This window comes from Gnatocerus cornutus, chromosome 9 (assembly GCF_029298725.1).
Source record: "Gnatocerus cornutus isolate USDA-ARS CGAHR chromosome 9, icGnaCorn1.1, whole genome shotgun sequence".
Lineage (NCBI taxonomy): Eukaryota > Metazoa > Arthropoda > Insecta > Coleoptera > Tenebrionidae > Gnatocerus > Gnatocerus cornutus.
In genome coordinates, this window is record NC_142241.1 from 12,939,054 (window position 1) to 12,951,561 (window position 12,508).

At 35.4% G+C, this 12,508-nt stretch overlaps 1 protein-coding gene across 1 annotated transcript in view; it reads left to right on the plus strand.

The window, feature by feature from the left end:
- The window catches only part of LOC148168941 (uncharacterized), a 64,727-nt gene that overhangs the window by 31,728 nt on the left and 20,491 nt on the right, over positions 1 to 12,508 (plus strand). The window contains exon 8 of the mRNA XM_088046697.1: positions 11,864 to 12,472. Coding sequence (XP_087902823.1) covers positions 11,864 to 12,472 — 609 coding nt within the window. The remainder of the gene's footprint in view (positions 1 to 11,863; positions 12,473 to 12,508) is intronic.

A 12,508-nucleotide genomic window follows, 5' to 3' on the forward strand; every position in this document is an offset into this window, starting at 1 on the left:
CCTGAACCAAACTGTTAATGTTAATAAAGTCTGTTAAAATTCAACGCGTGCGTTAATAAATTGCGAAACGATCTAAAAATGAGTTTCAATCCTCCCGTCTGGCCAAGAGAAGAAGTGTTGCATAGGTCAGTGAAGTGTCCTTGCAGCACTGGATTAATTAGCGTCAAACTACAGTTGAGTGGTCTTTTATTTACTGCAAATACCATCGAGTTTATTAACATTCTGTAGCATCGGCTGCTTCTGCGATATTTTCAACAATTTCTTTCGTGTTTTTGCGATTGTGATTACGTGTCTCCTTTCACCACTAAAGCATAATAGCTCTGTAATAACGCTGACTCGTGTTTCCATGCACTTTTCTCCGCGAAATAATTAGTTGATTTAATTAATCAAACACCGACACGCCCATTTGCTTAGCGAACCTCACCCTCTGGTTGTGCAGACACACCTATTCGCACCCTGCAGACTCTCTGGGCAAGTTCGATGACTCGAAGAATTCTGGGGTTAATTGAGACGCGTGTCCAACTATTGTGGTACGATAATTATCGTTTGAGTATAAACATACCAATTAAGGTGGCCGCAAGTTGAATCCATAATCAATTCGAATCCGTCATTATGATAGAGCAGGAAGTCATTATATAAGTAATATCGGCATATGATGTTGGAGTTCTTTTAATCTTCAGAAAAACAGGATGTGGCCAATTCTGGCTTTGTTTTTATTATAGTAATTCGTCATCAGAATCACAGTATGTGACAGTTTCATGTTGGTTTTATGCTTCAATGTACTTTTTTAAGGTGGACGGAGAAAAAGTAGATCGGCGTGGAAGCAGATTGGAATTCTTGGAAAAGGATTATCGTTGCGCTTTTTTAATTGGTTCAAAGAAAGGTGATCTTGAAATTGTTGCTTTTCTTAATTTTGAGCGTTTAGCTACACCTCCCGGAGTTTTACCGGAAAAATTTTCCGGGTTGGGTCAAATCAGACCTTCGAAAGCTAATAGCATCACAGTCGGGCAATTTGCCTGGAAGCCTATAAATGTGTTTCTTCCGTTTTAATTAACAACCCTCCCCTTGATTGCCTATCTGGCTTTTGCCAGTGCAGCCAACATTCCAATATGTAAAATGGGAACTGCCTTAAGCCCCACCGTAATTTGTAATTCGAATGCTGTTCCGAGCTTTAATAGTAATTATCGGCTTTAAATTCAATTTAATTATCCCAGCAATGACCATTTTTGGGAAACGCCTACAGAAAAGTAAAATTGATGCGATTGCATCGTAAAGAATCTCGCTGTATATGGAATTCAGGTTAATTCACGACTTTCATGGTAATAAAACGCACCTTCGCTTCCGATTTTCCCAGCCTGTGTTGGGACGTTATTACCGAACTTGCACTATAAATCTGAACTGGTGGCGATCACATAGGATTTTGGTGGAAAATAAATAAATTTATGGCAGTTTTGACGTTCAAATTGAATAAAGTGGCTTCGGAATCTTTAAAATATTCATGTAAATCTATATTTAAGCTCCAGTCACTATCTCAGTATTCATGTTCGTGTAAAGTGAGACATTTGGTTAGTCGTTTTTTTCCGCTGCTTTATTTTAGACCGATAAGTTCGCACAAGTATGTTTGACTATAAATCACAGTCTCATATCTTTTCAGTGATACTCGTGAAGACGATGTATACACATTCCTTGGCTCTCAGACCACTTATTTATAACACCGCGACGAACTTTATTTTACCTTTTTATCCGAGCACTAACTTACGTTTTTGTAATGAAAGGCGTCGGATTAATGTGAAAATATTTTCTTTCTAAACACGCTCGTGTTCTTGCAATGACAACTAAAGTGAGTCAGTTTTGGCAACTCGCTCATTGTTCTTTCGCAAAATGACTCACTTCACGTTCTAATTCTACTGGTTGTTAAGAGAAAGGTCAGGTTCGATCGACTTCTTCCAGAAAACTTCCAAGTTACTTTCACATTCTGACACAACAAATCCGTTGAATCCGCCTTGAAGCTAAAGACCCCATCGTGTTCGCCCACCTCATGCGTCTCGCGTTTGATTTATGCTTTCAGCGCTTCATTACGATGACATCTAGGTGTGTGGTTGAGTACATCGTCTCCTGGGCGGGACTGCGTCCATCTGGGGCACAAACTTCTTAGACGCGCTGAGGTGTGAGAGCATCGTATTCATCGTCCGTAAAGTACATCAGTTCGTCGACCCTTGAGGCAGTCATCGTTCGGTGCAGACGTTCTGCAGGTGGCGGCGACGGCCACCATCACCGTTCAGAGGTGGTCTACTGTTATGATCCCACCGATGATTCATGGACTCATCACTGATCATTATGGCTAATTATGTATGCTTTGCATGACGAAGGTCCATGGGTCTAAGTGATAACAGAACCTATATAATTGTACCCCCAACAGTATTCATTCAGTATCAATCATTCAGTATTCAGTATTCAGTATTCAGTATTCAGTATTCAGTATTCCATATTCCATATTCGATATTCAGTAGTCAGTAGTTAGTAGTTAGTCGATCACGAAGTTAGTCTGTAGAATTAAAGAATATATATATACCATCAAAAGTTTGTGTCAATCCTCTTCAAAATTCGACCGGCCCAAAAAGGAGATAAAAAGAACCATCACAAACTGGCGCAGTCGTTAAGGATTTCCAACCGGGAGCAGAAAAACTTGTGAAAAAGGGAAGATACGGTCAACTTTGTTGAAAATCCGCAACCTGATTTCAAGTCTACTGATCGAAAAAGAAAAGGAAGAAACAAACTTCTAGATCCGAGTCATCTTCACGGTAAGTGGAATTATTCTTTTGACCACGAATTTCTAACTTATCTATACGATGGTCGATACACGATCCAACCAAAACCAAAACCAAAATCAAAACCAAAACCAAAATCAAAATCAAAATCAAAACCAAAATCAAAATCAAAATCAAAATCAAAATCAAAATGAAAGTTCTGTCCAAACCTTCAATCTATCTGATATAAGAGCAATCATTTCTGACGACTTTGATGGAAATCGAGAAAAACTCTATGATTTTGTTCAAGATTGTACACAAGCATGGTCATTATGCAATGATCAACAGAAGCAATTACTACTTCCTTACATTGAATCGAAACTAAAAGGTTCAGCTCGTGCTCAAACAAGAAACAGACGATTCAAAGACTTGCAAGAATTAAATCTCTATTTACTTCAATTATTCGGTGATCGTCGCGATTTATCTCAAATTTTAGAAGAACTAAATTTAATTAAACAAAATAAAAATGAGTCAGTCCAAAATTATTTTAATCGTATTGAAAATCTACAAACTATCGCCCTAAACACATCAGCTTTACAGGATGCAATCCAAAATCCAGGTAGAACAGCTATGATAATGGAAATTGCACTTCAACGATTTATTTTACATTCAAATGATGCTATTTCGAATTGTTTACGTAGATCAAAACCGCAAACACTAAATGATGCGTTACGCGAAGCATTATCAGAAGAAAAATATCTCTTAGCCCGAAATCCACATTGCAACGGTAACACTTCTACATTATTTTGTTCCTACTGTAAGAAAAAAGGTCATAAAACTCAAGAATGTCGAAACTCTTCTCGTGATCAATCTAAGTTCCATTATTCAAACTCACAAAGACAAACTAACTCTAATTCTAACTCTAATTCCCATAGTACGACTAACTCTAATCGCCAAAATCAAAATACAAATCAAAACTCAAAATTCTGCAACTATTGCAAACATAAAGGACATATGATTTCAGAATGTCGAAAACGACAATATAATAATAACAAAAATCAATCAAGTTCACACAATTTACCTTCCACATCATCTTCATCAAATTCGGTAAATTTAAACGCCAAAATGTCCACAATCAGTGTCGCGTTACTAAAAAGCGATACGCATTCAAGAAATCATAATTTCAAAAAATCAAATCAAATTCATATGCAGAATATCGACAAAGAATTTTTAAATAAACAATCCTCTTATCATATTGATTTATCCAAGTCAAATCTTACATTTGTAAATCTTCCTCATTTCAACAATCAAAAACAAATAATCAATTTCAAATTTCTTGTTGACACTGGTGCAAATGTCTCTCTGATAAAAACCGATAAGTTGAAGACAACATCATTAAATTATAATCCTAATGATACCACCATGATAACTGGTATTGACTCTAATAATGCAATTTTAACTGCAGGCAGTGTTTCCTTAGAACCTCATTTCGAGAATCACGATTTAAAGATCAAATTCCAAATTGTCCAAGGTGATAACGCTATTCCTTACGATGGTATTATCGGTAACGATTTCCTAACCGAACAAGAAGCAGTAATTGATTTGAGTAATTCTGAATTAAAATTAAAATCTTTGCCATTCCCACTAAAACTGTATCCGCATTGTTCCAATTCGATCAACTCTTCCGTACCAACAATTTTAAAACCGCGTTCTGAAACTGTTATTGAAGTCAATATAGTTAACGAAGGAAATTTAAATGTTGGACTCTCACCGGAAATTAAAGTTCACGATGGTGTTTTTTTGGCAAAAGCTATTCTATTTGTAAACAAAGACAAGAAAGCTTTAACAACAATAGTTAACACTACAGACAAATTTGTAAAAATAAATCATATAAATTTACTTCTGGAAGAATTCAGTGAGGACCGAAGTAACATTTTTCTTAACACATCCGAGTCAAATATCACGAATCAAAAACAATACATTAAAACAAGATTGCAAACTCTTAATGCCAATCTTCGACTTGACCACTTAAACGACGAAGAAAAACAATCTGTAATTAAAATCTGTCACAACTATAACGATATTTTTCAACTACCAGGAGATCATTTAACGCACACAGATGCAATTCGTCATAAAATCATTACAACAAATTCAGAACCAATCAGTTCAAAAATCTATCGCTTTCCAAAAGTACATCAAGTAGAATTATCTAACCAAATTGATAAAATGCTCGATCAAAAGATTATAGAACCCTCAACTTCACCATTCAACGCACCACTATGGATCGTCCCCAAAAAGGTAGATAGCTCTGGTAAACCAAAGTGGCGCATTGTTGTGGATTATCGCAAATTAAATTCAGTTACAGTCGGTGATTCATTTCCAATTCCTAACATCGAAGAAATTTTGGATCAATTAGGTCATTCATGTTATTTTTCAACTCTTGATTTAGCTAATGGGTTTCATCAGATCAAAATGGATGAAAACGATGCTTATAAGACAGCATTCTCGACACACACTGGACATTATCAATTCACTCGTATGCCATTCGGTTTGAAAAATGCTCCATCAACATTCCAAAGAATGATGAATACAGTTTTAACCGGATTACAAGGCTCACAGTGTTTTGTGTACCTTGATGATATTGTCATTTATGCTTCATCAATTGAACAGCACGAACAAAAACTAAAGGCTATATTCAAGAGACTTCGCGAAAATAATTTAAAGCTTCAACCCGACAAATGCGAGTTCATGAAAAAAGAAATAACATATCTAGGACATGTTATATCTGCAGAAGGTGTGAAACCTGACCCTATGAAAATTCAAGCTGTTACTAAATTTCCCATTCCGACCAAAGTTCAAAATGTTAAACAATTTCTGGGCCTAGCAGGTTATTATCGGAAATTTATTAAAAATTTCGCAAAAATTGCTAAACCACTCACAAACCTTTTAAAGAAAAATCATCCATTTGAATGGAAAGAAGAACAACAAAAATCATTCGATCAATTGAAACAAATACTAACAACAGAACCCATACTTCAGTATCCAGACTTTGAGAAAACTTTTATCGTAACAACCGATAGTTCAAATTTTGCAATTGGTGCTATTTTATCCCAAGGCGAAATAGGCAAAGACTTAGCTATCTCTTATGCTTCACGCACATTGAATCAATCAGAAATCAACTATTCAACAACTGAAAAAGAACTTCTCGCTATTTTATTTGCTGTCAAGCGATATCGTCCGTACTTATATGGTCAAAAATTCAGAATAATCACAGACCACCGTCCTCTCCAATGGTTATTCAATTGTTCAGATCAATCATCTAGACTTTTAAGATGGAAATTAAAACTCAGTGAATTTGATTATGAAATTGTGTACAAGCCTGGTCGTCTAAACGCAAATGCTGACGCACTGTCACGAAATCCAGTTTTACCCATAACCACTGACGACAGACAGTATTCGAAATTTCTCGAATATCACTACAAAAACGACAAAACAATTGAATTTTCCTCAATAAAAGAAAATATCTTTAACGTAAGTCCTAATGTCTTATTTATAGCCAAAGATCTACATCCAGACAACAAAAATTACGAAACTCTAAATGAAAAATACGATCTAAATGTATTGAATGCAGATAATATTAATCTTCACGATGTTATTGTTTTACAAAACAACAGTTCTAAAACTTACATATTAATCACACATTTAAATCATTTTGATCAACCCACCTACCAAGACATTTACTATTCTCTTATCAACCTCTGCGATAAAGCTAATTTAGAAAAGGAAAGGCAACTCTTCATCAAAGATCCTTCTTACTACAATACAAAAATTAAAATGACAAACTTTAACAGCATGCTTTCGTTCCTCTTTAGCGATGTAATCAAACTTACGATAATTCAATCCGAAAAACTAACGCCAACATCTGAAAACGAGAAAATCAAAATTTTAACCGAAAACCACTCAACTTCAATTTCAGGACATACCGGGTTTAGCAAAACTTACAAACGAATAAAAGAACACTACAAGTGGAACGGTATGAAACACGACATCAAAAAATTCATAAAAAATTGCAGAAATTGCCAAATAAACAAAATTAATAGACATCCCACTAAAGCCCCAATGCAAATTACTACGACTTCATCCAGACCATTCGAAAAGCTATTTTTGGATATAGTAGGACCTTTACCAATAACGGAAAACGGAAATAAATTTATTCTCACCTTACAAGATGATTTAACAAAATTTTCTTATGCATACCCATTACCGAACCATGAATCTAAAACAATCGCAGATAAATTTTGTGAATTTATACTAATATTTGGAACACCCGAGAGTATAGTAACCGACAATGGAACCGAATTCACATCAAATTTAATTAAAGAGATCAATAAACTTTTCAAAATAAAACATATTACGACAAGTCCTTACCATCCCCAAAGTAACGGTGCCTTAGAAAGATCACACGCTACTCTTAAAGACTACCTCAAACATTTCGTCAACAAAGAACAGAATAACTGGGATCAATTCATACAAACAGCTATGTTTTCATACAATTGTCAAATTCATTCAACTACACATTTTTCTCCTTACGAATTGTTATTCGGACACAAACCACTACTACCAAACTCAATCACCCGTACACCAGAATTTCGTTACACATATGAAGACTACCATAAACAATTACAACTGAGACTCAACAAATCATTCGAGACCGCTAAATTAAATGCAAATCACTCTAAAGAAACATCTAAAATCCGTTATGACAAAAGAACAAACGACTATAAATTCAAAATCGGTGACTATGCTTACTTAAAAAGCAAATCAACAACTCCAGGAACTTCTCAAAAACTCTCACCACATTATAAAGGACCATTTAAAATAATCAGAGTAAACGCTAACGAAACCGTAGTCCTAAAAATCAAAAATAAAGAACAAACGTACCACAAAAATTTATTAAAACCAACCATTGTTTCAGATGATACGAATCCAAATAATACTACTCCTTGCACTCGCAAAGACATCAACGTCTCTTCCGACGAATAACTTCGAAATAACGCCGATAGAACAAAAGTCAGGACTTTTTTATCAAGATTTAGGCCAAATTCGCATAAGCAACGACCATTTCACTCTTCTCACTTTCAAAAACATTTCATTTCTCTCTAACAAACTCGCTTATATCCATTTAATTTTTAATAACTCTCAAAATCTATGCGAAACAATCACGTCGATCAAATTCCCTTCAGCTTACTGCGTTAGCTCAATTCGAATTATGAAAAATCAAATCAAACATTTGCTAGAAAAATCAGATACAATCAGACATCTAGTCGGACACACTCTAACGAATAAATTTAATAGACAACGCCGTGGATTAATTAACGGAGCATCAACAGTTTTAAAATTTCTTTTTGGTACCCCCGATGCAACGGATGCTCAAAGATATGATAATGCTATAAAGTCACTAGCAAACAACGAAAAACAAACAGCGATTCTCATGCAACAACAAATTCGAATCATGTCTTCCACAATCGACAATTATAATAAATCAGTTACTACCCTCAAAGCGAACGAAGAAAACATTAATAATAATTTTAGAAAATTTCAACAATTTTCAAATAATGTCTTAGATCGAGTTACTCAGTTAGAACAACTAGACTCTATCACAAAACATTTCGATCTCTTAAACGAAATCATAGTAGAACTTAGTAATGAGTACGATTCCCTCATAACGTCAATAATGTTTGCTAAACTAAACATCATATATCCAAAGGTAATCAATCCTCAAGACCTATGGTCAGAACTTTCAACTATAAAAATTAGTACAGATTTTATTTTTCCAGTCACTTTGAATGACTATAGTGATATCTACAAACTATATTCACTGTGTAAACTTAATGCAATTTATAACAACGAATTATTAATCTTTTCTCTCAAAATTCCATTAGTTGATCATAAAAATTATAATCTTTTTAAAGTCATCCCTCTACCTATTCAACATTACAACTCTAACATATATTCCTTTATAACGCCTTCCTATCCTTACTTGACTATCAGCATAGATAAAGACGAATTCGCTGGATTGAAAGATCTTTCCAACTGCCAACCACTGGAAGAAAGGATAACACTATGTTCTGATGTTATGACATACGCCACCACCTCAAATCCAAGTTGTGAAGTTACACCTAAAGTAGAACATTCGAATGAAGTACCAACAAATTGTCATCTCAACGTAATTAAAGCACAATTCGAAGTTTATCACAAAATTGGACCCAACGAATGGTTGTACATTGTTTCGAAGCCAACGAGCCTCACCATCAACTGCAAATTCGATAAACAGGACTCTACGGACAAAACCATAGAAAACGTCGGAATAATTCGATTAAGCACAGGTTGTGTAGGTCGCACTATGTCTTCATCCCTTAAACCAAGCTATAACCAAACCGTCATCGTTCATCACTACATCCCTAATTTCGACATAACGAGAAATGTCAAATACCCAGGGAAAATCAAGGAGTTAAGCAGAATGGAAACCAAACCCGTGATGTTCCGAACCGTGGATTTAGACCAACTCCATGATGCCAAACATCAACTCCAGATGTTTTCAGATGTACTACAGGACCAAATCAACAAACCTATCCTAGGAACTTACGTCGACCACTCCGTGATAATATTTTCGTCGCTCATTTTCGTAATCTTTGGTGCCATGATCACTTTCATCTACAGAAACAAATTGGTGCCGAAGTGTTCAAAACGCAAAAGTGAAGTGTCAAGTTTGCAGAATACCTAAACTGTGCAGCAGACTGTTCCACAAAGTGAATTTTCGATTAAAATACCTCAACAAACTAGTAACGAAACTCATAATGTAAATTTTAGAAGCATTTATTAAGTAGTTCTCCCTTTTTTATATCTCCATGTTATCTTTATTGTTTTTTTACTTTTTTATATATTTGTATTCACACATATATCAAAAAACTTAGGAGGGAGGAGTGTTATGATCCCACCGATGATTCATGGACTCATCACTGATCATTATGGCTAATTATGTATGCTTTGCATGACGAAGGTCCATGGGTCTAAGTGATAACAGAACCTATATAATTGTACCCCCAACAGTATTCATTCAGTATTCAGTATTCAGTATTCAGTATTCAGTATTCAGTATTCAGTATTCAGTATTCCATATTCCATATTCGATATTCAGTAGTCAGTAGTTAGTAGTTAGTCGATCACGAAGTTAGTCTGTAGAATTAAAGAATATATATATACCATCAAAAGTTTGTGTCAATCCTCTTCAAAATTCGACCGGCCCAAAAAGGAGATAAAAAGAACCATCACACTACTTAGGCGTGCTCAGTCTTCTAACACTAATCTGTGGTCATCTTGTCTTCTCGCGATTACCGCCGATTTGAGTTCTAAATTGTCAGTCAGAGTGTGGAGGTTTTAAAAATTTCAAAAAGTTGTGGAATGACAAGAAACAGGGACTGTGTTTTATAAGTTTTAACTTGCTTTTGTAAATTGTATATCGAGTCAAATTTCATAAATCGTTCTCCAGAGAATTATTTATTCAGAAAATGGCAATTCTTTTGGTAATTTATTATTAATGTGCATTCAATGAAAATTCGTTTTGTTGCAAAATTTAAAATTTTAATCTCTTGGACTGATTTCAAGTGACTTTGTTATGTTGCACACCTGAGTTCAAATCGACAAAGTTCTTCATAGGGAATATTTTACTAGGAATGTCCAAACTACAGTAAATATTCTAAAACAAGTTGCAGAGTTTTTATTAGTAATTTCTATATTACGGCTTTTCTTTCGAATTTAGCTTTAAACGTCAAGCTATAACATCTAAAACAGCATATAAAGTTCATTCTTAATAATAATTTTGGGTGAATTTTTCATTGTGACACCAAAAATCGTGTTGAATTGAGCCATTCTTTTAGAGACTTCTGAATCCAAAATCGTTTTAGAATGAAGCTTGTTCTAGTATGGTTTTTTAACATAGAATAAAGTCATTCTAATGCCCTAATATAAAAATTTATATTGTATTACTGGTTGCATAAAAGTTTGTTTTTTCTGGAAATGCGACTTTAAAAAAATGATCTTGACCCTTCTACGCTTCCGTACAATTTCGGTCAATGAATCGTTTAAAATCCCTTGTTCGAGAACAAAATACCAGTTTTTTTTGTTTCATTGTGATGATATTATACACACAACTAAAAAAAATGGTTATGTTGCGTAATGCAAGAGTATCACAACTTAAAAAACTCAAAACTAGAAAGATTATAACAAATTTTATTACAGGAGTAGAAACTACAATTTATAAGCGTCTTAATTTCTGAATATTGAGTTATGATATCTGCGTTATTATCTGGTGAGATTTAAATGAAATACCAGATAAGTTTTCAAATCTAACTTTCTTGAATATACACCTTTTTGAGTTGTGATAGTCTTGTACTCATACTGCGATATTTGGGTTATAGACAAGAATCTGAAGGATTTTCCGGGCAACTTGTCAGAGCTCGTACGTGCCCATCTGAACGTCGTTAATGTGTTGTGCCCCGCAGCGCATCTCATCCTTTAGCCACGCATCATTGTTACACAATCCTTGATAAGAGTCGGGGCCTCGGTCTCGACGTAACAATACAAATTAAATTTTATGAGAAGCTAACAGTTGGAGGAACTAAGTTGAGATCGCAAATCTTGGATCTTTGTGATGGTAATAACGATAATGATTCTGTGTGAACATCACGACGGAAACATAAACTCTTGCTAATTTGCGTAAAATTTGGGAGAATCGTCGGAACTGCCAAGTCGTGTGAATAGTGTCAAGTTTGAAAGCATCTCCTAGACCATGCCAATCTTGTTATCTGTTTTAACAGGACTGAGCATGGTTCATTTGGCGGGAGTGGTTCTCCTCGTGACTAAGCATGATGGGAATTGCAAGATGAACCTTTCATGCCTTGTTGCATCTTTATAATTAATCGAAACGTGACCAAATTATTGTTTCTTTAATAGCCCGTCATCTTCGAATAAGTGATCGGTCTGTTATTATTTGGTAGCAGATATTGCGATAGTTAGCACTATGTCATTTTTGATTGACTTTGTCATTTTTGTTTCAGACGAGACCGACCGCATAACCGAACAACTAGTTTTCCTGTCTAAAGAAAGAGGATCTGCAGATAACATCTCTGTGATAGTAGTATTCCTTCGAGAACCTTCAAAAATAGCGGCGGAAGCCCACTGGGCAAACCGCAACGCCCCTTCCATCACAATGGACACGAGCCTCGACAATGCCAACAACCCGTTCGCTAATTCGAACGATAATAACATCCTCGGCCAAAAATCAGATGGTCTCCTTTTGAATCTGTCAGAAAACTTCAAACAAAATGGTTCTGATTTATCACCAACAGGAGACTTCTTTCACAATTCTGAGAAATCGAACGGTAAACGGCTAGCATCAGAGTTTGACGACGATGATGATCTAGGACCTGAAACCGACGTGGATGCTGTAGATGATGTTTTATCTCCTTCGATAGTGGCTGCCAAGGCTCTGGCCGAAGGTATTGTTAACAATAATCCAGATGGCAGTTTCAATCCGTTCGTTGAGAAACACGAAGTTGAGAAGGCTGCCCTCGAGATCGATCTTGATCTTCAGAAGCAACAAAGTAGCGAGTTTGATGGACAGAGGTCGCCTAGAGAAGAAACACCGACACCGCCTGCCGATGCCGGTAAGTGCATATTACTAAGTCTAAATATAAGTCTCA